Source organism: Urocitellus parryii, chromosome 15 (assembly GCF_045843805.1).
Source record: "Urocitellus parryii isolate mUroPar1 chromosome 15, mUroPar1.hap1, whole genome shotgun sequence".
In the NCBI taxonomy this organism is placed as follows: Eukaryota; Metazoa; Chordata; class Mammalia; order Rodentia; family Sciuridae; genus Urocitellus; species Urocitellus parryii.
In genome coordinates this window covers 41,275,329-41,303,171 of record NC_135545.1, presented here as the reverse complement: position 1 = coordinate 41,303,171, position 27,843 = coordinate 41,275,329, and the positions used below count along the sequence as shown (strand labels likewise).

The following is a 27,843-nucleotide window of genomic DNA, read 5'->3' as shown; positions in this document are numbered from 1 at the left end:
ATTACTTTCCCCTTCTGACCCTATACATCTTTTAGGCTTTGTGCTAATGGGATAACATGCTGCATCATAACAGTGCTTTGTACCTTAGTTACTGACCACAGGCCATCTGTTTGTAAAATGTGTCCAAAGAGAAGTATAAACCTTAAGAAATGTGGCTTGACTATGACCCTGTGAGGTTTATGAACTGGACACTTCTTGGCGTTCTACATGATCAACTCTCAGATTATAGTTAATGCAGTTTCAAATCTTTTTTTTTTTTTAAAGAGTGAGAAGGAGAGAGAGAGAATTTTTAATATTTTATTTTTTAGTTCTCGGCTGACACAACATCTTTGTATGTGGTGCTGAGGATCAAACCCGGGCCGCACGCATGCCAGGCGAGCGCACTACTGCTTGAGCCACATCCCCAGCCCCATCAATTCTTAATATTATAATTTTATTTTCAAATAATGATTATCTTTATTTGCTAAGGCATAAGCTTATAGTGATGATAGCACCATGAATTGGCTGGGGCAGGCATCATCATCAGTCCTTTCTGGCCTGTTCTTTGACAGTCCTTAATGATATCATCTACTTTGTTTTTGTTGAGAATGGTCAAATGCTCCTTTGAAATCTGCATTTGTTATGTTTGCAGAATCCTCCTACCTGGTGGTATTCCTCCAAGAAAAGAAAAGATATTGTGTAAATTTAATGCTGTTTTCCAACTACTCATATTAGAGTATCACCTAGTGCTATTTAAGCTCAACTGGCTTAACAGTTTTCAACTCCCATCCTCTGCCTGTGAAAATATAGACACTGCTTACCCTTCTATAATTTCTAACACTTTGCTTGATCTTCCCAGGCTTCCAGAGATGTAATATATTTAATGTTTTTTTATTCCTGATCTTTTGCTTAAAATATATTCAGGTTTGCAGATGATATGCTCATTTGTTGGGTGCTATAATTTACTATGCCCAGTTTTTTGGCAGAGCCAGGATCACTATCATGTGAAACCCACTTAAATGGTTGCTCTTCTGTCATCCCATTTACTTGTGATATTTAGCAGTGCCTTGTAAAGGGTAGTCTGCTTCCATCAAAACATTGAGAACACTCAGGCCACACCTAACTTTACCCTTGTGCAGTTTTCTTTCCTCCTCTTCCTTCTTCCTGCACCTTCCTCTTTCACATCCCCTACCCCTTTTCTTATGCGCCCCCCCCCAAAGGAAATGAAAGTTTAATTTTGGTGTCAAAAGCTGGATGCCTGAAAAAAAATTTTTTCCTCTCAGGTGCTGATGACTGAACCCAGGAGGACCTTGGACATGTTAGCCAAGTACCAAGCGCTCTAATACTGAGCCCATGTCCAGTCCGCTGAAAATATTTTTTTTTTAACTCTTAGTAAAGCAAACCCAAACATATGGTTCACTGGGGTGAACAGTCTTAATAAGATTTACAAAGGTGGAGATGAAAAGCAGGATATTTATGAGGATTTGAGGATCTTGATTAAGGCCGATCTTTCACTGCAGGGATTGATGAAGATTAGGTTAAATTCACGATATAGTAGTTTCAGATTAGTGAGTACAATAAGTACCAAGACGCCACCTTCTAGCATCCAAATTCTGAACTTCAGGTTCCTCATCGGTCAAGGGTTAGGTAAGTTTTTGTTTTGGGCGGGGGGGGGGGGGCGGGGGGGGTTGCGCGGGTAGTACTGAGGACTGAATCCAGAGAGTGCTTTGCTGCTGAGCAAAATCCCCAGCCCCTTTTATTTTTTTTTTATTATTATTATTATTATTTTAATATTTATTTTTTAGTTCTCGGCGGACACAACATCTTTGTTGGTATGTGGTGCTGAGGATCGAACCCGGGCCGCACGCATGCCAGGCATGGCGCGCTACCGCTTGAGCCACATCCCCAGCCCCCCTTTTATTTTTTGAGACAGGTTCTCGCTGTCTTTGGGGCCTGAAATTTGCAATCCTGCCTCAGACCCCAGAGTCCCGAGGACTACAGGGGTGGGCCGCCGTGCCTGTAGTAAGATTGGGATAGTGTGTGGCCCTGGCACACTGTGAGGGCTAGCTACGTGGTGCGGTCGAGCATCAGTCTTACTCCAAAGAGTGGGTTGCTGCGTCAGTCCCCGGGGCTCCCTAGCACTAGATAGACCCAGGTACCTGGAGCCGGGCTGGGTCCTGGGGCGGGCGCTGCGTCGCGCCCCTCAGCCAGCAGAGGCCGCCACCGCGTTCTGAGTCCGGGCGGCGCCCGCCTCCCTCCTACCTCCTCCTGCAAGGCTGCCCTAGCAATTGCCTGACTACCGCTACCGCAGCGGCCGCGCGACCCGTAGGAGCCCGCAGACATCGCCTGTCCGGCGGGGCGCGTTGAGCTGAACGGCCCCGGTGGTGGGCGGGCGGCGCGAGGACGACGGGCGGCCCAGCCAGGGTCCTCACGGGTCCTTGCGGGTCCTCGGCGGGCCCGGGGGAGGGCCCTCTTTGTGGCTGCAGTTGGCAAGATGGCGCCGGTGGGGGTGGAGAAAAAGCTGCTGCTGGGCCCCAACGGGCCCGCTGTGGCTGCTGCCGGCGACCTCACCAGTGAGGAGGAGGAGGGCCAGAGCCTGTGGTGAGGCAGCAGGCTGGGTCGGGGAGGGCGCGGCAGGATGGAGAGGTGCCGGCCGGACCCTGGGCAGACACAGACGGCCGTCACGGCCGGTCTTGGGCGGCCCCGGAGCTGACCGCTCTTCCCCTTGTCGCTGCAGGTCTTCGATCCTGAGTGAAGTGTCCACCCGCGCCAGGTCCAAGCTACCGTCGGGCAAGAACATCCTGGTTTTCGGTGAGCGGCGGGGCGCTGTCCGCGGCCGCCCGGGTGGGCAAGGCGGCGCCTCTCCCACAGGTCCCAGCGTTCCCCTCCTTCCCTGCTGCCAGTCTGCCGTCCGGGAGGGCTCTCTCGGCGCTGGCATGGCAGCTGGAGAATCGCCAAGCCCACCACGCCTGACGGTGGGATGCTGGCCCTTTGGGAGTCCAGAGGGGCTGTGTGGGGTGGTCCGCACATTTCCTTTAGTCACTTGGCCGCTAAGTCAGCTTGACTTCCTGCGCCCCTATCTTCTCTGTTCAAGTTGAGGGTGGAGAGAAGGGAGAGAGTAGTTGAGAAGACTAGATGGAGTAGGCGGGAGAACAAGATGACCTGGGCTCCGAGCTGCCGCAGGAGCCTTCCTCGGTTATTATGAGCAGTGCACAGTCGGATGATTTAGAGAGTCTGCAAGGACAGCAGGCTTTGCAGTCAGTACCCTGGACTTTCCTGCCATTAGTCCTGCCCTCAATGCTGGGTTACTTGAGTTAGGCCCCTTAACTTATGTGAACTCAGTTTCCGCATACAAGTAAAGGTGGTTGTCCTTCGCACAACACACACATTTGTGTAGTGGGACCTGCGGGCTGGGACAGCACAGACAGCTCTGATGCTCCACACAAGAACCTCAGTCTAGCAAAAACAGATATGTTGGTGATTGCACTACACCATGCCTGTCATGGGCAGATTCTTGTGGGAGCATCAGGCTGCTTGTTCTGTTGAGAGAAATTTGGGCCTGTTCTGAAGGATAAGTGTCAGGATGCAGGATGCAAAAATGACAGAAGGATTTGGGGTTTGGAAACTGTTTAAAATTTCTTGTGGTAAATGCCACTTCAGGAAGTTGGGGGCAGATTGTGAAAAGCTGGAAGAGTTAATGCTTCTTGAAGGCTTCTGATTTTTATAACTCTTTTTATCTTACCTCCATCTATACTTTTGGGCATCGTTGTCTTCATGGTTTCCCCATAGTTTCTTAGGGGACTAAATGGGTTTCAGATGATGTTCATTGTGGTAGGTTAGCAGACTCTTAGAGATCTTCAAAAACCAAGGGTTAAGAGCACTAGATCTGTGTTTTAGAAAGAGAACTTTGGCTGTAGAGTGGAAAGTAACTAAGGATGAGTGGGTACTGAAGTTAGGCTAACTTTTACAATGGTCCAGCTGGGATGTAGAGGACAAAAAGGTAATAATAGCATTGTGGATGGACAGGGAGTCTCATCTGTGGAATGCCTTTCGCTCCCTCTATAATTCTATATTATTAAGTCCCAGGAATGCCTAGTGATGATTATTGCTAGTGGTTCTACCTGCTGTTTAGAGAGGTGGTTGGTTTTTTGTTTTGTTTTATTTTGTTTTTTCTTTTTCTTTTTGGTGTGGGGAGGAGATATCAGATTGTTGGAGATGAAAAAATGTTAATTACTCAGACTGTACCCATTGCTTAGGTCTGTAATTATTTTCTTTAGTTTCTCAGCCTTCAGAATGCTTTTGAAGGATATGTACTAAAAGCAAGTGAGAAAAATAACATCCATTCTTCATGATGGTGAGGCAGGATCAGACTAAAAAAAAAAAAAAAACATTCAGAGTTCCTAGACTTTGAGGTTAGTTGTGTTTTGAAGATTTCTTGCATTCTTGTGGTAGAAATTTATTTTGTGAGAAACTAGTCCCACCTTTTCCTTTAATTTCTCCAAATGCATGTCTTAGAAAATCTAGCTAAGGCTGATGGACTTGCCTTATGCCTTCCCTTGTGGAGTAAGGAAAACTGCAATAGAATGTCAATGTGATCTTGGAATTTTCTGCTTTTACCTGCCCCCACCACCAGTCATTCTTAGAGCAAAATCTCCTTTGTTTATGAAAGCAAATGAGACCTCAGCAGTGGTCGGTGCCATTCTTAGTTGTTCCCTGTTGTGTGAATGTCATGACTTTGATATAACATGCCATCCTTGTCCAAAATAAACAGTACATTTTTGTCTTTCTTGCAAACATCATTTGTAGGTGAAGATGGTTCTGGTAAAACAACTCTTATGACTAAACTACAAGGAGCAGAGCATGGCAAAAAAGGAAGAGGCCTAGAGTATCTCTACCTCAGTGTTCATGATGAGGACCGAGATGGTGAGTGAAGCGTTGATCCATGGTAAGGGATACATGCAGGACTCTGACTCCTATGACATGTCAGGGGTTATCAACTTTTCTTTTTGGTTCTTAAGAGAATTAATAATAAGGGAATAAATGAAATATGTGTCATTCACAGGATTTTGTATAGAGCATGTTAGCAAAATGAAGAATGGGGCCATTCATTGCTCTTCTATTTAGCCTCTATTTAACAGGAGATACTGAAGATAAAGTTTCACATGCATATAAAAGTAGTAAGAAAGATTTTTTTAAAGCTTTGGAGTATGCTTGGCATACTAATCTGGCAGTATTGTTTCTCTGCCTGGTTCTAACAGAGAGTCTGTAATTGGTGTTGTTCAGAGTGTGTAATTTAATGTATATTCACTCAGGAGGATTTCCTGAATCTCTATGTGACTATTAAGAAATGCTAATTTGTATTTCTTTGGTGGGAGGGAATAAAGGCGCAGGGGTGATAATGTTCTTTAATTCACAATCTCTAAAATGCAGAGCATAATGGTTTTTACCTACACAGGGTATTTAAAAGCATGTGGTAAACACTCTTACAAGGATTAGATATCATTTTAAAATTCTTTTAATTGTGAGATGGGTAGACTAATGATTTTGGTTACAACTAGTTAGTAATGCTTCCTTTATAATCATTTAGATTTTATTTTAGGGTTTTGGGGGGTGGGAATTGTTCCAGGGATTAAACCCAGAGATGCTTTATCACTGAGCTATATCCCCAGCCCTTTTTATTTTTTATTTTAAGACAGTGTCTCACTAAATTGTTGATACTGGCCTCAAACTTTTGATCCACCTGCCTCAGCCTCCTGAGCTGCTGAGATAACTGGTGTGCTGCACCATTGTACTTGGCAGTGTTAGTTTTTTTTTTTTTTTTTTTTTTTTTTAATAACCATAAAATAAGTAATATGGATCCCTGGGTCTTTTTTTGTGTATGTTGGAAAATTACCTTTGTAGCCTAAAGATGATACATTCTTTCCTAGGTTCTATGGCACTCATCTGTAATCCCATATATTCAGGAGTCTGAGGGAGGAAGATTGAAAGTTTGAGGCCAGTATTGGCCACTTAGTGAGATCTTGTCTCAATAAAATGAAGGCTGGGAAAATAGCTAGTGGTAGAGTGCCCTTAGGTTCAGTCCCCAGTACCAAATAAGTTCTTTATAGACTTTACCATTTAAGCAGGAAGGATCATGATGTAAAGGTGATTAATTTTATAAGGGAGAACTAATCCTACCACCTCTGGTCCCCCACTTCCTTATTGCTAAATTGAAGTCTGAACCAAGGTTCTTGCCTGCACTATAATTCTGCCATCTCAACTTCGAAATTGTGTTAGTCAGCTTTCTGTTACTGTGACAAAATACATAAGAAAATCAGCATAAAGGAAGAAAGATTTATTTGGGCTCATAGTGTCTAGAGTTTTCAGTCCATGGTCGCTTGACGCAATTGCTTTTAGGTTGCTCCTGAAGCCTGTGGTGAGACAGCACGTCATGGCAGGGAGTGTGTGGCAGAGCCAAGCTGTCCGGCTCAAGGAGGCTAGGAAGCACACAGAATAAGCAGTGGTGGGTGACAAAATATACCTTTCAAGGACATTCCCTCAGTGACCTACTTCCTTGAACTAAAGCCCCACCTCTTAAAGGTTACACCAACTACTAATAGTGCCACAAGCTGGCAACCAAGCCTTTAGTATCTGGCCTTTTGGGGGGCATTTCAGATCCAAACGGTAACAAAACCTTACGTTGTATAAACTAATTTTAGAACCCCAGGGATTTTTATTCCTGCCCCCGTTTCCTGACTTCCTTTCTCTTGCTGAATATTCCCTCAACGTCTTGAAAGCAGGCGATTGATCTGGTGCCAAGGTCTTTGTTGTCAGATGAACAGGCATCAGGTATCCATCTAGGCCCAGTGGAGTTGGTAGCTGTAGTGCTGGGACTTTGGGGCCTACTGAGCCAGGCTTAGAGGACTTCTCATGTCTGTGTTACCTGTTTTGCTTCCTGTTTTTGTAGGTCACCATGGTTATTGTAGAGAGATCTTGTGTTTTGGAGTTTGAACTGGTTCCTAAGGCTTCTCCTATAACCAGCAGTAGAGTAACCTTGGGCAACTGACTTAACCACACTACATTTCAATTTCCTCATGTATAGAATAGGGTTATAGTGCCTATTTTACAGGTTGACAGAATGAAAGGACAAAATATGGTGTAGATATTCTGTGCATCTTCATAGCCTCTTTTTCAAGATGGCACAAGCACATTTCAGGTCAAAGCATCACATAACCATATTTACTTGACTTTAAGTACATGGTAACTTCTGTTTCAGATCCCTTTTACTCATTTTGTCCCATTATCCCAGATAAAGAACACTTATTAAAATGTAAATTGAGCAACAAATATACTACTTAGGGTGGTAACTTTGAAGTAATATGTTTTAAGAGGTCTGTTTTTGTTTTATTTTCTGAGAAAAGTAATAGGTAAATGATTAGAGCTTTTGAAAATAAAACCTGTTTTAATGTACCTGTATTAATTTCACTGAAATATTTTTTTTTTTTAAAGAGAGAGTGAGAGAGGAGAGAGAGAGAGAGAGAGAATTTTTAATATTTATTTTTTAGTTCTCGGCTGACACAACATCTTTGTTGGTATGTGGTGCTGAGGATCGAACCCGGGCCGCATGCATGCCAGGCGAGCGCGCTACCGCTTGAGCCACATCCCCAGCCCTCACTGAAATATTTGTAGAATTAAAAACTGGGGACTAATGGATTTTGATTACTTTAAAACCTTTTTTGTTGACTATCTGTGAGTTCCTATTTGATGAAACAGTTGTCCTTACCCGTGGTTAATTATATATCTTTCAGCCCTGGTCTTTTTTATTATGCGGTGTGACTGGGTTATAAATATACATTTTGCAGGCAGTCACCCAGATAACGAAAATAGTCTCTGACTTGTACCTGGTTTGTGGTGAGACATGACATGTCAAAGGATCTCTGCATCTGGATTGGGAGATCCATCTAATGCTATGTGGGGTGTGTGTGATCTTCATGCACATGGGTGAGTTATGTATAGTGAACAGTACCAAGAGAGGCTGAAAAAAAGAATTGTACTAGCTTAGCTGGTAGGTAGGCATTCAAACCTGTGGATTTTGGGTACAGAGCAGTATTTTTTTAAGGCATTCACAGAATCTAAACTAAAACCACTAGCTAAAGTGGTAGAACACTTGTATAGCAAGCTCAAGATCATGGGTTCAATCCCCAGCATAAATAAATATATATTAGAAGCTGGGTGTGGTGGTGCACGCCTGTAATCCCCATGGCTCATGAAGCTGAGGCGGGAAGATTGTGAGTTCAAAGGCCAGCCTCAGCAAAAATCGAGGTGCTAGGCAACTCAGTGAGATCTTGTCTCTAAATAAAATACAAAATAGGTCTGGGGATGTGGGTCAGTGGTTGAGTACCCCCAAGTCCAATACCTGGTACCCTCCTCCTACTATATATATATGTGTGTGTGTGTGTGTGTTATATTACTTATATGATATTATATATATTACATATTATGTATATTATACATTATTTGTATAATAACATATCTAATATATAATCTATATAATATGTACATTAGAGTTTAAAAGTAGAACTAGATTTAGATACCTTATACTGTTGAAATAAAGTCATAAATGTATATTTTTATAGCATATGAATGTATTAATTATACCAAAAAGATAGTTAGTGAAAGATAGATTGTAAGTTTATGTTGGAATTGATGCAAAATTAAGTTATTTTTGATAGTAGAAGTGTCTTTCAAGTTACTTTTATAAAAAAAAAAAAAAGTTACCATGAACGTGGTGGCACATGCCTATAATTCCAGCAGCTCAGGAGGCTGAGTTAGGAAGATCATGAATTCAAGGCCAGCCTCCACAGTTTAGTGAAGTCCTAAGCAACTTACTAGGGCCCTGTCTCAAAAAGGGGGCGCGTGGCTAAGGGTATAGCTCAGTGGTTAAGCACCCCTGGGTTCAGTCCTCAGTTAAAAAAAAAAAAAAAATTACCAAGAAAAATGTATACAATTTTTTAAAAAATATATTATCAGTTTGGAGAATTGTTGTATACAGTTTGATCATCTAAATATGATTTTTTGAACTATATTCTTTTAAATGTCTGTATTCATGCAATTATGCATATAGGTTTTAAAATTTACTATAGAAAACGAAAGATATATATGAAGTAGAGAGACCAGTATCATGAACCACAATGTAAATATCACTTGTCTTCAATAATTACCATTCTTGGTCAGTTTTATTTCAAGTATAACCCTTTTCTCCCTTCACTTCATAATGGATTATTTTGAAGCAGATTTTAGATGTTGTATCATTTCATCTATGAATACTTCTAAGAGTGTATCTAAAAGATAAGGATTTTTAGAAAATGTAACCATGTTATTACCACAGGAATATCTGTAATTCCTTAATCTCATCAAGCATCCAGCAATTCATGTCTCAATTTATATCAGAAGTGATTTTATCTTGACATTTAAATACAAAGGACCTGTCTCTTGGTACCCTTCGTGGAATGTGAATGCACCACTTAATGTGACTGACACAACAAGGCCTTGTTTAACCACAAGCTCTAAGCATTACTCGCCACCTCACAAGATTGCTGATATCTTAGGACAAAAGATTATTTAGACCATGTCATAGTTGACCACTGAACATTAGATTTTTTGGTTCTTACTGAAAGCTATTTACCTTTACTCTGCACCTTAGATATTGCTGAAGGCTTTTTAGTTGTGGATACTTTGATATATGATAGTCTTAAATTTTTTTAAAGTCTAAATAGTTCATTAACCACAAGGACCTAGGATTGCTGTCCACTGAACATTTGTACCTTTTCAGTTAGGTTTGCATTCTGTGTGGAATTCGTGATCTTCCTATATCTGCTCTTCAGATAACTTGTTCCTGACTGTTGTTGGCTTCATTTCTTTTCTTAGATCACACGCGTTGCAATGTATGGATTCTGGATGGAGATCTGTACCACAAAGGCCTGTTGAAGTTTGCAGTTTCTGCTGAATCTTTGCCAGAGACCCTGGTCATTTTTGTTGCAGACATGTCTAGACCTTGGACTGTGATGGAATCTTTACAGAAGTGGGCTAGTGTTTTGCGTGAACACATTGATAAAATGAAAATTCCACCAGAAGAAATGAGGGAGCTGGAGCGGAAGTGTAAGTAAATTAAAATTTTCTTGGAAAATTCACTAGTCTTTTGGGATGGTTGGAACCACCTTTACAGTTGAGGTTTCCCTTGCATATTTATGTTTTATTTTTGCACCATTGATTCCAGAGTTGTTTTTGTAAATATCAATATCAAGAATACTTTGAAAAAAGCATTCAAAGCAGTCTTTAAGTGTCAGTTGTTGAATAAGAGGAATGACTATTATTATCTTCGTTGATTCTGTTTTAGTGTAAGACTTCTTCTCTCATCTCCTAAAACTTCATCAGTGTTGTAGGCCTCCAGGCTTTTATGTCACTTTTGTCTGCTGCATTAGCATCAGGATGTGGGGTTCGCTGTGGTCTCTGCAGCTTGAGTCAACAGCCCTGGAATTCCATGAAGGCCCTGTGTACCCTCTTGTTGGCAACTTTAGTGGGAGCCCTGAAAAAGACAGATCTTTCAGCTCCTACCTTACTTCATTTTGGAGCCCAGCAAATGTGGCTTTAGTTAGGAATAAAAAGGTTATCTGGGGGGGGGCAACTAAATGAAAGTCTATTTTAAGGCTTAGGATGTTAGAGTTCTTTTGAGAAAAAAAGAACTTTCAAATTAAAGGAAGTTTTTTGTTTTTTTCCTTAATGTGGTTCAGAAGCTTGTTTTTCCTTTCCTTTGCCTCTGTGCAGTTACATCAGCTTCTGTCCTCTTGCCAGGGAAATGGGAGGAGCAGGGACTGGAATTGTGGCAGTAGCAACTGTCTTGGTCAGGACAGGCTTGGCCTAATCTGGCTTGATTCCACAGGATGACATCACTCCTTTAGTGAATAGATGAGAGCTCTGTAGCATGGCACGTGGGATCATCACACTTACTGGCAGAAGGGTTCAGAAATTTTGATGTGCTATTCAAATTAAATTCCTGGTGTGTGTCTTCCTGTCCCACACTTCATCTTGCCCTGTTCCACATTAGCTAAAACAAAGAGTTTAGCTTTTTTTCTTTGATGCCTGTATTTCCTGGGTCATCCACATGTGTGCTGTAGTGATTGTTATGCAGCTCAGCTTGTCTGTCATCAGCCACTGACCTTTGTAGATAATGTCTCTTTTTCCTCTGAAATAGAAACCCTGAAGACAGCTTCTTAGAATAGTTCTGAGGCTGAATAACTGTTTTCAGTCCGCTGTCCAGTAGCTTTGTACCAGTTCTCTGAACCTGTGTTATTAGTGATAACCTTGTAAAGATTTTTTAAAACAGAGGAAAAGAGAGACTGGCCAAGGACACTGCTCTTTCCCGGATAGGGAAAGTACCTGTTCAATATTCGGTACAATTCTAGGTGCTGGGGACATAGCAGTCAAGATACCTATTCTTGGGAAGCTTATTGCATGAGACACTGAATTTGTTTTGTACGCTTAGTCATTGATGTTTTTGTCAGTGTTAGATTCAGCTGCTTGTGACACAGAACCTGGAATGGTGATGGCGTAAGCAAGACTGAGGTTTATTTTTCTCTCCTGGAAATGAAGTCTAGAAGTAGGCAGTTTAGGACTAGGGAACAGCCCTGAACTCAGAAGATGGCTCAAGGATCCTGGCTCCATTGTGCTTTTTGCTTTGTCATTTCTAGGGTGTGGTTCATTTCCCTCTGACAACTAGAGCTCTAGCCTCCACATCTGTATTCCAGACATCAGGATAGAGAAAGAGGAAGGGCTGATGGGCATATGCCTATTCTCTTTCTCTTTCTCTCTCTCTCTCTCTCTCTCTCTCTCTCTCTCTCTCTCTTTTTTTTCTTTTGGTACTGGGGATTGAACCCAGGGGTGTTTATCACTGAGCTACATCCCCAGCTGTTTGTTTGTGTGTTTGTTTTTGAGACAGGGCCTCAATAGTGCTTAAGGCCTTGCTGGCCTTCAACTGGCTACCTTCCTGTCTCAGCCTTCTGAGTTGCTGGGATTACAGGCATGCACCGTGGTGCCCAGCTCTGCTGTCTTTTAAGGAAAGGAAAATGTCTTTATTCTGTATGGCTCTGTGTTCTGAAAATCAGGGTTTTGTTTGGTTATAAGGAGGAAGAGGAGGAAGACACTTGAGAGCAACTAGCAATTGCTGGAACCAAGTCCGTGTCTCTTGACTCTGGTTCACCTTCTGAAGGCTTCTGCTTTTACCACCCATGCCTGAGATGTTGGGAATGGTAGCCATGCCTTTATGCTGCATGCTGAAGGGGTGCCTTTGTAAGTGCTGAGTTTAGATTATCATTTTAATAAAGTAGCTGGACATACTCTTGTGCAGAGGACTCTTGATTTCCAGATTATTTGGACTCTGAATTGTATTGAACTAGTGAAAGGTTGTGTCGAACTCAGTTTCTAATCCAACCGACCTTCAGTCTTCTGATTTTGGAGAGTTCCTCTGTGGCCAGCCACTCTCTTTCAGGGTTAGGGTTTCAGGGTTAGGGTCTCCAGTGATTCAGAGTCTGTGATAACTGGCTGCAAAAACCAGAACTAGATGGGAAGCAACTCTCAGAGCTGCCAGAAGGTGGTGCTCATTCGTAGTTTACTCTGTTGCTTATGTAGGCCTGTGGACTCTCAGGTCTGTGGATCTAGTGGGGTGATCAGTGGGGTATTAGGGGAAATATAGGAGTAGGGAAGGTAGAGTACTTTGTGACTGTCTTCTTGAACCTACTCTGTCTTCATGCTAATGCATTCCAGTTGGATGGCCCCCGCTATAAAATTACTGGCCATCCCACCAGGCAGAGAGAATTGTTAACACTGCACTATGTATATCCCCTAAGGAATATGCACATATTATGTTTGGAGTTACACAGTCCTCATTATTTTAATCTTCCCTTTTCGTCTACCTATATGTTATACACATTTGTTCTGCCTTCCAGTATGCTTTCTAAAATGCTGAGTTATTTTAAAAGATGTCAATTTCCTACTCTTGTTGAAAAACCACAATTTAAGTCTTTCCTTTATAGTATGTCTAGGTCTTACCGAGAGATTCCAGGCTATTCTCACCTCGTGGCATATCGTATAATCAGCAGAATTTGGGCAGCACTCTGGGTAATGGAGGCACCTGAGCTCTGCCTCACCTCACTTCCTGCTGTAGCCTAGTTCACCTGTTCCCCGACTCCAGGCTCTGCTCTGCTCACTGTCAGGGAAGCCCTAGCCAAGGGCCTTCAGTGATACCTAGATTGTTAAGTCCCTGTATTTTTCGTTTATTTAAAGGTTTGTTTAAATTTCTTTAAAGAGAAAATATGAGAATCTGTGATTTCTTCTGATGTCCTTCAATAATCACCTCAGATTTTTCTTTGTTGTATAAAATGGAGTGAAGTTCACTCAACTAGGTTATTTATGTTGAAAATGAATTATATGCATGAACTTAATTAAAGTGAAAGTTGTGGATATGAAATATTATCACATCTACAATTGAGAGCTTAAGCAATTAGCTTTCAGTTTGCCTAGTATTATTTGAAATATGATGAGCTTGCAGATAATTTTAGAAGCTCATGCAAGGATAACCAAAATCTCTGTAAATAAAAACTTACTGTTTTAAACATTTCTGTGGGGAAAGAGAAGACTCTGCACCTTTCTCTAGGGCCCTGTGTAATGCTGTTATTTGCATTTACTTGGCGAATGTGTTGTTAATAATAGTAAAATACCTTGTGGTTCCTAAGTCTTGTTGGGCTTGTTAAAAGGGTAGAGCTGCCTGTTGTCTCCTCTGGCTCAAAATAGCTTTAACCATCATGTCTTTGTTATCTGCCTGACATGTGAGCTTTGAAGTGCCCCACATCCACGTGCAGGTCTGTGGGTCTGTGGTCGCTTGGTTTGACTAGCCATCAAGCACTTGGCTTAAAGGCCCTCCTTAGCTAGGGTAGTCAGTGTGTACGCCAAGAAGCAGATGTGCCTTTGACCCTTTGTTGTGGTAGTCAGGGAGAGGCCATACACATGACATGTGTGACTCAAGATCTCTAAAATGAGACCGAGTTCACATGAGTGAGAGCAAGGAGGAAATTGGGCTGGTGGTAAGCAGACTCAGTCTTATTACTTAGTGCTGACACCCTTCAGCCATGTGGAAACAGCATGCTCTTATGGAATTCAGTAATTTAGTAAGCATTTCTAATAAGGATTCTGGGTTTTATTGGTTATAATGATTCCCAGTGGTCACCTATGTTGAAGTAGCAGTTCAACTAATTTGGTATTTTGAAAAGTAGGATATTTAAGAAAAGTGATTCTTTTCATAGTTGGAACTAGAAAAGCCTAAAATAAAAAAGAAAAAAAGAAAAGAACTGTTTAGGAGTTGGTGCAATTGAAGACACCAGAGAAATGTCTTTGCTGCTCAGAAGTTATGAAGCTCAGACTGAATGTCAGAATTGTCATTTTGCATCACCATTCCCAAATCTCTGATTCTGCAGTCAGATGTAACTGGGAAGGTTGGTGCACACAGCTGCTTGTTTTCTGCCTATTACTACATTTTTCAGTTTTCTACAGTTAATATATATATATTTTTTCCCCTTTTTCCTCTGTAGTTGTGAAAGATTTTCAAGACTATATTGAGCCTGAAGAAGGTTGTCAGGGTTCCCCACAGAGAAGAGGGCCTCTGATCTCAGGCTCAGATGAAGAAAATGTTGCCCTGCCTCTAGGTGACAACGTGCTGACTCATAACTTGGGGATCCCAGTGTTGGTGGTGTGCACAAAGGTGCGTCCAGGAATTGTAAGCTTTGCTGGGTTTGGCCAGTGAACAGTCACTGTCTCAAAGAAAGATTGAGAGGCTTTGAAGAAGTTTCTTCCCTAGGGAGAGTTGAGCTTATTCGGGAACCATTAAGGTTTATTGAATGTTTCAGGATAGAACAAATTGTCATTTAACATTGTAGCTGGAAATGTGACATCACTTGGTTCACTTTTATTCAGTTAATTTCCACGAAACACTGTAGACTGTATGGGAAACTCAACTAAAAGCAGTTTTCTTAAGGCCGTGTTAACCAGTTCATCTGGTCCAAATTGATGGTGAAAAAATAGAATGATGAGGTTAGGATGGAAATTGAGTTCAATTATAGAGAAATAAAGTGTCATTTACACAAGAATAAAAAAATAGTTTTAAAAATGTTTGAGATATCAAAAGTACGATATTCCCATCAGAGCCACCCTGGTTGCGATCAGCAGGGTGTGCCAGTCTTATCCTGTTGAGAGTGGAGCCCTGTGGAGGTGGTACCCAGTGATGTACAATGGACCTCATGTGACCTTGTTTAATGTTTAGAACAACTGTGAGGTGATCAGGCATATTGTATATGCACTTTATAGATGAAGAAGCTGAGAGGATGAAAGAGAGAAATCTCCTGTTCCTTTTTACTATACTCTGATTAATACTTGGACCCTTTATAATGGCTTTCTTCTTTGAAGCTATGATACTTTATTTCTGCAAAAGGTGCTTTTCCTATTCTCCATGGGGACAGAGAAGCAGAGAGATGACTCTTTTTCTTTTTTCTCCCCTGCAGTGTGATGCAGTGAGCATCCTGGAGAAGGAACATGATTACAGGGACGAGCACTTGGACTTCATCCAGTCGCACCTGCGGAGGTTCTGCCTGCAGTGTATCCTTGGGGCCCAGGGACATGGATTCCCACTAAATGGGGCATCTTAGAAATCCCTCCTGAACTCAGAGTAGTCTTCTCCTGGGAGAACTTATGTATATCTTTTTACTAGTTTTATATTTTTACTGTATTGGGATTTGAGGCTTATTAACTTGTGCCTATCTTTGGTTACTCTTTGTTTTTAAGGCTGTACATTTCATAGGCTTTCATATTAAGGAGCTGATATTCATATTAAGGAGTGATGATTTTGTTATTAAAATAATTGTACCATGCTTAAAAATTTTCTTAGACTTTGCTTTTGTTCAGGAAAGGACAGTTAATAATCTGGTGCTACAAGTATTTCTCATGTGTTTGTGTTTTTTTGTGCTACCTATGAGAGAGATGCTATGTCACCAGTCTCTGAAGTCTTGTTTTTGTGAAGAGCTAATAGTTGTTGGTGCCCTACTGTCACATCCTGGAATATGAGGACAAATGGGTTCTAACCGTCTCCTTTGAGCCCATTAGCTTGTTAACACCCTTTCCTGGAAAGGTATGCTTAATGACAAACTTGCTCACTTGAGAGCTTCTGGCTAGGACAGAATCCACACACCTTAACTGGTTGAGGGTGTTCTCTTAAGCCAGCCCCAGTGCCATTAATACTTTGCTTTCTGGGAAACAACCTGAGAGAGCAGGACAACAATAAGGTGTTAAAAAAGCAACTGTATAGCCTGCTAGCGTCAGCATATTTCATGCTTTTGACTTGGTTCATCTGTTACAATTCCCTTTTTAGTTTTTAAAATTGTAATATATTTTTGATGTTCATATATTAATCAAAACTGATAAGACTTGTGAGTAGTACTGTAAGGATTGTGCTTGTATGTGATTTTGTCTCTGCTTGCAGTGAATTGGTTTTCCTTAAGCAAATTGATTAGATGGAGCTGCCTTGATTTATACATCAGTGAAGGAGGAGAAAAATCTCGATTTGTTGTATAAGTACATTGTTCATAAAACATACGGTTTCCACTTTACCACGCCTGCCTTAGTAGTGGAAAAGGATGCAGTATTTATGTGAGTTCATTAAAGGTGATGCTTTTAACCCCTTCCCTTTTCATAGTACATTTGCTATGCATTTTACCCTTTCATATAAAGTGCCTTTGGTCCGTGTCTTGTGCAGGCAGCTCTCGGGCTGCCATGGGGAAAATGCTGGGGCTGGGGCTGGACCTCAGAGGTGGTAGATACACCCATCTTTCCCTCTTCTCTTTCTGGACTATGAGACAGTCTGCCTGAGGAAAGTGAGTGGTGAGGCCAGGGGTGCTGCCTTTCTTCAATGAGACCAAGTTGCCCAAACATAATCAAGCCATACATGGCACTTATCAACTGGTGAAGTACTGACTGGGGGAGGTAGTTGAAGTATAGGTGATTTCATTTAAGGATCCTGAATGTCTTCTGTTATGGCATCTGGTTCCTCTGCTATCTGATAAGGGTGATCCTCCCACATCCCTGCCAGTGTGGATTTGGGCCACACTCAGTACTTATTTAATTTCCAGCATTTCACATTTTGGGAGCTACTGGGATTAATTGTCATGCCAGCAACTTGTATACCTGTTTTCCTGAATTTGTGTCTTTCACTGGAGAACTGTGTTTCTGAACACATAAATAATGATGAAGCTGTGTTCTCTCTGAGAGGACTTGGGCTAGCAGGTAGATGTTCAGGCTCAGGTGGCCTTTTGACTTAGCAGTTGTATTTTTTCATTCAGCAGTTCTTACTCAGCATCTCCTTGATGCCCAGGTTCTCTGTTGGGGTCACAGAAATGTATGAAATGTGCTCCCTTCTGTGGGACTGAAAAAGATATAGGAACAGCCAAAGAGGGGAAGAGCAACAGAGAAGGGCAGCGGGAGTGATGCTGGAAGATGAACAGTGTTTCTTCAGTAGACATGAGGGCCAGGGGCAGCCATGAGAGGCTAGAGAAAGTGGGAGCCTGGTTGGACTTGGGACTGGTCTGGAATAGAAAAACATCTTCTGGCTTTTTTTTTTTTTTTTTTTTTTTTTTTGGTACTGGGGAATTAACCCAGGGAAGGTTTATTACTGAACTATTTTTTATTCTTTATTTTGAGACAAGGTCTTAAAAAATCCCAGCAGCTTAGGAGGCTGAGGCAAGAAGATCTCAAGTTCAAAGCCAGTCTTATCAACTTAGCAAGGAACTGTCTCAAAATAAAAGGGGTGGGGATGTAACCCAGTGGTAAAGTGCCTGGGTTCGATATCCTCAGCACCAAAAAAAAAGAAAGAAAGAAAAGAGAGTCCTCAGAGAACCCATAGGAGGGAGGACTCCATGCCAAAGCTTAAGAGAAATAGTCCCCACCCAAGCTTTGTCCTCTCTTTTACTCTCTACATTCTTCTTTGTCAAGACAGGGTCCCATTGTGTCCTTGCTCCTATAAGGGCAGTTGGGGGAGAGTTCTGAATGCTTCCAATGGGGGCCATATGTGGTCAGTCAGATCTCAGACTGACCTCTTAGGCCTGGGGCTGGTGAGCTCTGTATGGAGCAGGACCTGCCACGCTGATCTGATGAGGTATACATGCTGCGGAAGCTGCAAACCATCCCAGCAGCTGCAGACCAGATCTTATGGGATAGGATCTCATCCAGGAATGCTTTCTAACCTATGTGCTCTGTATTTTGTAAGGCAGTCCCAGGAAAAGCAATCCAATCCCTCTTTGCCTTTAGACCTGCAGGTTGGGACAATGAAAAGAAAATAGCTATTTTACATGAAAATTTTACAACCGTGAAGCCAGAAGATGCATATGAGGACTTCATTGTGAAACCTCCTGTGAGAAAGGTACCCACAGCAAACACTTTTAATGGGGAAAGAAACCTAAAAAGATTCAGGTTTTGGGTTGGGGTGTAGTTCAGAGGTAGAATGCTTGCCTAGCATGCATAGGATCCTTGGTTCCATCCCTAGCCCTACAAGGGAAGAAGAAGAAAAGGATCTTAATTGTACTGCTCTGAAGAAATAAGTAATCCAGGGACCTTTTTGTTAGTCTTCAGGTGAGGTCTCGTGGTTATGTGGGTGGCTCATTATGGTGGAGCATGAGTAATGGTGCACCTACATAGAGCTAGCTGGCATGTCTCAGTGAGTCCTGATAGTGCTGCTGCCACCTCTGGATTATTGTTGCTAGATCTCCTCTCTGTTGGGATCTGAAGACCCTGATCTGCCAGACTTTAAAAATGTCAGTTGGCCCAATGCTATGGCTAATTTTGGGACACTCTCTGTACCAGGCAAGAAAAATGTACCGTCTCAGGAATGATCTTCCAGATCCATGTGGAGGCCTGAGCCCAAGACTCCCCTTATAGCATGAATTTTCAGTTGTTTGAGAGTGTTCTTGACCCATGGCCACAAATGTGTATGTCTCTTCACAGCTGGTCCATGACAAAGAGTTGGCAGCAGAGGATGAGCAGGTGTTCCTAATGAAGCAACAGGTAAGAAGACTGGGAGATTAAAACAGAGGCCCTCTCATGCTTGGAATGCCAATTCCTTAGGGTGAGGCTGGGGCTGCGTACGAGTGAGAATCCCAGAGAACTTGCAGCATTATAGGGATGTGGACCAGGTGTCCTTTTCACCCCCTTTTCTGAGGGTATGGGCAGGTCCAGGGTTTTGATAATTATTTTTCCAACTCTTCCTCTTTTCTATGCCCTGCTTGCTTCCTTAGCTTCAAAACTGGTTGGTTGGAAGCATGTGTGGTGGTGTGTGCCCGTAATCCCAGCCACTCAGGAGGCTGAGGCTGGAGGATCACAATGTCATTGCCAACCTTGGCAACTTGGTGAGACCCTGTCTCAAAAATAAAAAAAGGGCTAGGGTGTGGCTAGAGCACCCCTGTCTTAAAGTTCAATCTTCAGGACCACCAAAAATAAATAAATAAAAATTTAAAGCCTGGTTACTTGGATCTTTTTCACTATATACCAAATAGGTTTTTTTGCCAGTAGAGTAAAATACAGTTTGGTGGTTGTTAATGGCGCCCTCTAGTGGAATAGTAAGAGTAAGTTTTTCTCCCAGCCCAAGTGCACTCTGCAGGCCTTGGTTAATGGCCAGTTTGTCCCTCTCTTTGCAGTCACTCCTTGCCAAGCAGCCAGCCACGCCCACGAGAGCCTCCGTGAGTACTTTATACAACACAAAGGGTCATGGCCTGTGTCACGGGTATCTTCAGAATTTATACCATTATTTATGAGAGCTTATATTTAGGTGGGCTTTCATGTTCAGTGGGAATTTGGTCTTTCTAAAGGACCTCTTAGGAGAAACTGAGGCCTAGGAAGGGGCTGAACTAGGAGCAAACTCCTAGTTCTTCACCTAGACTCTGGAAAATTTCTGGCAGAATCAAATCTTCATTTTTGAGATTTGTATTTTTCTGTTATTTTTGTGTTATTTATGTGTGTCACCTGGACTGGTTTTGGACTTAGGAATCCCCTGCGAGAGGACCTTCTGGCTCTCCAAGGACCCAGGGCCGGGGAGGGCCAGCCAGTGTACCAAGTGCCTCCCCAGGAACATCAGTAAAGAAGCCCGACCCAAACATCAAAAGTAAGTATTCTGTTTATGGAGAATTGTTTAGTTCTAGGTCTGTAGGAGTGAAGATCTAGGAAAGCTTGGGGCTATGCTCTCCCAGAAGAAGAGCTTCTTTCCATTTCCTAGAGGGAGGGATTTTTGGATGGCAGCAACCAAGATCTGTTCCTTTGTTGGAATTGGTGACCCATGAACCTTTTTTTCTTTTTTTTTTTTTCTTTGTTTTGTAAGACTTCAGGTCCTGCAGATGCTTTCAGAAAGGAATGCAGAATAGAAAGTTTCTTTAAAATGTGTATTTTGAGTTTTTTATGTCTCATGTTTATATTATTACTATTTATAAATTGTGAGATTTTTTTTCTCCTTCACTGCTCTTGTCAAGCTAAATTACTTATTAGTTTAAGTAGCTTTATTTCCAGCAGCTTATTGATACCCAAAGTTATTGGGTAAAACCACCAAAACAAAAACCTTTTTAATTCTCAAATGTTTGATGGGTATTTTCTACTTAGGATATGAGCTTTTTGTGGCAGGCTGAGAGTGTTAAGGGCTTATAAAACTTTGAAAAACACTGCTTTGAGGACAGAGAGATGGTGTGGAGCATGTGTTATCCTTATGCTTAGGTAGGAATTATAATGTGTTTCCACATAGTAACCATGCCAACACATAATTAGCCTCAGCGTTAGTGTTGTAAGGACTCTGAGTAAATGAATTTGATCGTAGGATGGTGATGGCCACGAATGGCTAACTGCAAGTTGAGAACTACTTTTTTTGTTTTAAGTCATCCAGTTCATGTGATGCTTTCTTTGCTTACTGTTTCCTCAGATAATGCAGCCAGTGAAGGGGTGTTGGCCAGCTTCTTCAATAGTCTTCTGAGTAAAAAAACAGGCTCTCCTGGAAGTCCTGGTGCTGGTGGAGTGCAGAGCACAACCAAGAAGTCAGGTATAAAGGGGTCATTGGAGACTGACTCATGGCCCTTATGGCCAAGCTGTACTAGAAGGATGGGAATACATACAGGATTATGTACCTTCACCTGGCCTGCAGACTCATGGTGTTCTGAACAACCACATGTGGAAGTAGATCTACGTTTCATAGTGAGCAGGGTGCTTTCTGTGGGGTTGCCTTATTACCAATAGGTTTCCCGGGCACATTTAAAGTGGGATGTAGCCAGGCGCCGTGGCACACACCTCTAATCCCAGCAGCTTGGGAAGCTGAGGCAGGAGGATCACGAGTTCAAAGCCAGCCTCAGCAATTTAGCAAGGCCTTGAGCAACTTAGTGAGCCCTATCTCTAAAACACAAAAAAGGCTGGGGATGTGGCTCAGTGATTAAGCACCCCTGGGTTCAATTCCTGGTACCAAAAACTAAATGAACTAAATAAATAAATAAAGTGAGATGTATATGTATTTAGGCTCTTAGGTGAGTCAAGGCACAGCCTGAATTGTACTTGTGACCCTATTATAGAAGCTCTCATCACTGGAAATTGTGGCCTCGTGTAAACTATTGACATTTTATTTATTCTGTTTATTTTTCTGTGATACTTTGAAGGATTTTATTCACTCCTCTGCTCTTAGTCTTGCCATGGGCTAGAGCCTGTGAACCCTCGGTCTCACTAGAGAGTCATCTCTTCCTCTCTGAACTCTATGGTGGCCCACCCACCTATCCTTCCATATGGGCTAGTGGGCCAAGTTTTTCTTGGAGATCTCTGAAACAAAAGAACCAAGTTCCTTGAGAATCACACATTTTCTCAGAAAGCTGGACGACATTTCATTTTATTTGTGGTACTAGAGATTAAACTTACGGTCTTGCACATGCTAAAAGAATATTTTAAAAGGGTCTTTACTTTACAACAGGTGCTGTAGCACATGCCTGTAATCTCAGAGACTCAGGAGGCTGAGGCTAGAGGATCACAAGTTCAGTGCCAGCCTGGGCAACTTAGTAAGACCCTGTTTCAAAAAATAAAATGGACTGGAGATGTAGCTCAGTGATAGTATCCCTAGGTTTAATCCCCAGTACCCAAAAGTAAAAGGAAAAAAAGGGGGGGTTCTTTGCATTTAATTTTCCACTGACTATAAGGTATATTAATACAGTGTTTTCCCTAATTAATGTTTCCAGAGCCCATGTAACCCTTAGGAGATCACTCCATTGCCTGGACCTTTGGCAGCTCCAAAGTTTTTAAAGTCTGGTGGCCTTGGCCATGGCCATGACCATTTTTCACTTATCAGAATTTGGGGTCATTTTCTAAGCCCTGTTAGTGTTTGAAACAGAAAAATGTGAACACCAACTTTGTGCAGGATTGAATTGCCTGGTCTTGGTCTCATCTCATATTGACACATGGTGTTTTCAGGCTGTGCATGTGAGTCAGTCCATAGTGCTGTGATTAGAAAAAACCTGAATACTTATCTGCCCAGGGCAAAGAAAGCAGTTTGCCATATACCTGAAACTCAGATGACCATTTCTAGGAAGGTGTTAGTGAGAGTGCTCAGGGGGTGGGTTTGGAGGGTGAGACGGTTTTCAGAAAGGCCCTTGCTTTTGGCACAGAGATACCCCTGCTAGAGGCAGCCACATGGTTGGGGGAGCACAGACTTGTGACATTTAGAATTAAAAAGACTGAGTTAGGGTCTGTTTCATGATTCTTGAATAAATGGCTTTCCCATTTTTGTTCACCACAAGTGATTATAGAAGTCTGTATAATTTTAAATGTTTCTTTTTAAAAATCTTTTCCTGTTCTCACATTGCTGCTTTTTTTTTTTTTTCTTTTGCCTTTTTTAAGGACAAAAGACTGTGTTGTCAAATGTTCAGGAAGAACTGGATAGAATGACTCGAAAACCAGACTCCATGGTAACAAACTCTTCAACAGAAAATGAAGCCTGATCCTCCTGAAAAAGTGCACATGTCAAATGACCAAATAACTATGTATATTGATCTGCTAAGACCAGGATTTTTCTGATATGGCACATGCTATCAGTTTTTTGGGGAAGGGGAGATGAACTCTTTAAAAAAAAAAAAAAAACTTTATTGGCTTGTCCGAGTGTGAAATGCACATTTAGGAAGATTACGTGGCAGACCCCTTGTTAAGGATAACCCTTGGACTCTCGGGCATGTGGCTCTCGTGGGAAGCGAGCGTAACTGGGCTTCTTGTAGTGCAGAGAAAGGGGGCCCACTTTTCTGTTGGGGTGGAGCAAATGAGACCAGGAAATCATTATCAGTTGGTGGTTAGTCTGACCAGTTGCGTGTTAGCAAATTCACTTGTTCTTGGGAAGCAGATTAAGTAGCAGAAAGTCCAGAAAAGAGAAAGATTGAAAGGAGAAATGAGAAACGAGAGACGTGATGGAGGGGAAGCCGGACGTGGAGGGAGGTGGAGGAAGAAAGAGAGATGAGCAGTGTTAGTAAATACTGTGTGTTCAGTAGAAGTCAAATAATCATTGTTTAAGAATTAAAATTAGAAGCATTTCCAAACTAAACACTAAGAAAAATGGGATTTAGACTTGTTCTGAATGCATTTAGCTTATGGAGGATACATTAAGTGTGGGGGGCCTGAGTCAGGTGGAGCTGACACAGGATTGGGAAGATGGTCAGTTGCCCAGGACCCACATGCCTGGCTCAAGCCTTGTCCTTGGGGAGATGTTGGGTTCCATGCATGTGCATCGTGGGGCAGGCAGTCACTGTGGGCTGTGATCAAAGTCAGCAAAATTAGTTTACTTTGAGTTGTGTTTTCTAAATAGCTCCTGCTTTGTTATTGTTTATTTTACTTTATTTTATTTTATTTTTTTAAACTACCACAGGCTGGCCTACTAGTAGAAAATGGGTAATCAACCTCTCATTCTACCATAATGCAATGTGCTACAGAAAGTTTGGGGGAGGTTTTTAATGTAATTGTACTCTGGTTAATTGTCTTGCACCAATCCCTGCCTTACAGTCTGTGGAAACTTTCATGGAGTTCCACTAATGCAAAAGGTCTTGTCCTAGCTCCCTGGTCTGATCATTGCTATCAGATGAACAAATAAGTGTGAATGTTTTATAGTGAAAACAAAAATGATATAATTTCTTTTGTGTTTTTCATAAAATGTAGCATTTTTTTTTTCTTACGGAAGTGAGTGTTTTAGGTGTCTCCCCATTTGGGGCAGATTCATGCACAATGTCATGTCACATCACCATTCTGGGAATGAATTCTGTGGATTTGAGATGGCACTTTTAATTTTATAAATGACACAGCATTTAAATGCAAACACTACCATGAATTTAATGTATAAAACATTTGTTGTCAAACCAAGGGAAATACCACAGTTCACTTACGTGGCGTTTACTTTTTTATATAAATGTTTGTTGTACTGTGTCTCAGCATAACTTCCCTAATGTCATTACTTTTACATACCAGATTTGGTTGACCACTAACATAATACTGGGCATAACTTAATATCCTTATGTTATATAACAAAACTCTTAAAATTGTCTTGAATTGCTTTTGTAAAGGTCTGAACACTGTTAAGAAGAAAGCTGCGTATTCACTTGCCTTTCTGACAAATGAAAAAATGTTTCTTGTGCCAGTTTTGTTGTTGAAATATATTATTTTTTCCTTTTTTTAATTCAGTTTTTTTTTTTTTTTTAACATGTATCGTGGCTTCCAATTACCAGGTTGTCTAGGTGATGGCAGTAAACTGACTGTGGAGTGGTAGTTGTGGTGTAGCAACCAGTAGATGCCAAACAGTTCATGGCCACGCTAAAGGTGGGGGTCACTTAATCCCTCTGTAGTAGCTGGGGGCAAAATGAATAACCTCAGAAGCAAGAAAAAAATTCTTGGAAAGGCACATGCCTAAGAGGGATACAGTGTGATTATAAATAGTAATGCAAAATTTAATTTTTTTTTAATCATTTGAACTGATAAGCACTTTTTGTGTCAGTGTAAGATGTTGTAAAGCCTATGAAAATACTAAGGTGCCGGTCTTGTGAAGGAAGGTTTCTTGGAGACCACTTTTATTCTCATGACAAATGGATGTTCCTAGTATCAGAAGAAACTGATGCATAGTGTCATGTGCTCAGTGGTTGCCAAAGTCTACCAACTTTGGGGGAGCTTCAGGGTTCTTTTTAGAGGGTGGGAGGGGAGAAGATTTCTGTTATTTGGGGGTTTTCAAGCATTGGAACCAAAGGCCAAATAATAAGCAGCCTTTACTTTTTAAAATAAAATTCATTTTATTTGCAGACTACACATGTAGGTAGACAGTTAAAGACAATTTTATGACTTATTTATACACATTATTATAGTGGTTACATCTGCTGTTTGTTTTTAAAGTGGAAAAATCAAAGAAAAATAAGCCCAACCTAGAAGATGTGGCCCAAATAAAGGCCATGTATTGGTCTTTCCTAAAAATGCAACAGGTATGCTGCTAGATTACTTTATTTTGTTTGCACTTTTTTTTAATTGGCATTTTAAAATCAGTATTTAAACTGAAAACATTGTCATGTTTTATTAATTTAATGAATTTGAAAGTGACTGCTCTGTACATCATGACCTTAACAATGTTGATGCTGTAAGTGAAAGTTCACTGTCGTCTATATGCTAAGTTCATTGGTGTTTTTAACTTAAAATAGGACTGCAGATTATCCCCCACCAGCCTTAGTCCAGAGGTGTGGCTCTATCCGGGTGCAGTATGCAGTCTTGTGGAACCTTACTCTCTAGTGCTGGGGAAAAAAAAAAAGATGTCTCTAATTACTGGCTTCAATAAACACGAATCCAGACTGCTTACGATTTTGGTGACTTTTTTTTTTTATTTGATAAATAAATCATCCCACTGGAGAACCATTGTTTGCGTATCTGATCATGTAGCTAAAAATACCACTCACTTAAAAATTCAGGAATTCTGATAAAAACATTTAAAGTCATAGTTTGAAAGTTGTGGAGTTCAAAGCTGTGTGTAGAATGCAGGAGGGTTTGTGAGAGACTGTCTTGTTTTTCTGGCCTCTTATATAAATATTTCATTTTGAGTGATTTGCACTTAGCCAATTTAAAAGCATTAAGGATTCATAGAGGAATTTCAGAGTAACTACATTGTAATGCTTTCCACTTGCACTGTAAAATTTGCTCAAGAAAATTTGTAGCTTTTATGTTCAAATACATGAATTGCGTATCTTACTGTTGCACTCATACAAATTATCTCCTCAACTTAAAAATTGCAAACCTACAGTAAAGTTGAAAAAGAATGTATTGAACACCCCTATTATTTTTTATAGATTCATCAGTTTTTAACATCGGGATATTTTACCCCTAAACATATCAGATGAGGTCAGGCCAGTGGTCTTATAGAAAGTTCCATCTTAGTGTTTCCCTCATGATTTGATTCTGGCTTGACATTTTTGTAAGAATGCTACTGCATAGATGAGGTTGTACATGTTCTACTTTCACATTGAGTTGACCCTGTATTGGTGATGCTGGTTTGATTCTTGGTTAAGGTGATGTACCTCAGGGGTCTCAAGCAATCTGTAGGGTGGTATGAGGGATTATTTCATTTTATGATACTACCAGTAACACTGTAATACCAAATACTTATATTGGAGGTTGCTATACACCAGTCACACTTTAGATGTTTTGTACAAGTTGATTTAATCTTCACATCTCTTGTGAGGCAAATATAACTCTTACCATCTTAGTTTCCAGATGAGGACCCTAAGGCCATGGATGGGCTTAGCAGCTGCTGAAGTTAGGGCCAGAATTCAACCCTGACAGTATGCTCTGCTGGCATACTGTTAGGGTTGTGTTGCTCCCTCAAAGCAGATGGTGAAATACAGCAATTGAAAGTGTTCTCCGGTTGTGGTAGTGCACACCTGTAATCCTAGCTACTTCGGAGATTGACGCTGGAAGATCATATGTGAGGCCAGCCTTCACAACATAGTGAGATCTGACTTAAAATGAAATGAAAGGACGGTAGATGTAGCTCTGTGGGAGCATGCTTGCTTACTTAGCATGTGTGAGGTTCTAGGTTTGATCCCCAATACTGCCAAAGAAAAAGAAAGTGTTCTCATCTGAGGTCCTCTGTAGCTGTGTGCTGCTATTCCACCTGTTTCCCTTGTTGTCATGGGTGCAAGAGTTACTCTTATTAGGTGGACAAAAATGACAGAATGTATCCAAAGAGCAAGTATCCAGTGCATTTGTGCAAAGGGAAAACGGGCTGCAGTCACATTATCTTACTGGGAAAGTCAGAGTGAGTTGCCTGCCACCCTCGTATCTAGAAAGGACTTCCCTCTTAAGGCAAGAACTTCAGGGCTTACCATTGGTAAGTGCCCTCAATAGGCCCTGAGTTTTACCTGTGTGAATGTCCCTGGGGGTGCATGCTAGGCCAGGGAGCTGGTCTTCCTACTTACGTGTCTTAGGGGGCCTCACACACACACTGGTAACCCACTCTGGATTCCCTGGCCTGCCTTCTCTAGATTAGGAGCAGCACATGAAAGGAGGCAACTGAAGTTGGAAGGGTTGAGCTCAAGTGGATTCTAATCCTGTGCATTCTCTCATTGAACCAAACAAGTACAGTTTAGACAAGAGTAGAAAATTGATAAAGAAACAAAGTAACACAAACAAAATTGGAAATTTCTCCCCACTGAGCCTTCTTTCCCTGACTTTGTAAAATGGGCATGAAATTTCTTTCCAGTCATGAACACAGAAGGTGCACATATG

The 27,843-nt window shown here is 41.5% G+C and overlaps 1 protein-coding gene across 1 annotated transcript; it reads left to right on the top strand.

Annotated features, from left to right (window-relative positions):
- The first annotated feature begins 2,251 nt into the window (after positions 1-2,251).
- Positions 2,252-25,923, top strand: Dync1li2 (dynein cytoplasmic 1 light intermediate chain 2). The gene is made up of 13 exons (XM_026392622.2): positions 2,252-2,580; positions 2,717-2,790; positions 4,786-4,902; positions 9,886-10,116; positions 14,598-14,767; positions 15,564-15,657; positions 16,569-16,704; positions 18,358-18,469; positions 19,051-19,110; positions 19,740-19,781; positions 20,086-20,203; positions 21,005-21,121; positions 22,951-25,923. Exons 1-13 carry the CDS (start codon positions 2,474-2,476, stop codon positions 23,049-23,051), a joined length of 1,479 nt encoding a protein of 492 aa, XP_026248407.1. The 5' UTR covers positions 2,252-2,473; the 3' UTR covers positions 23,052-25,923.
- Positions 25,924-27,843: the final 1,920 nt, after the last annotated feature.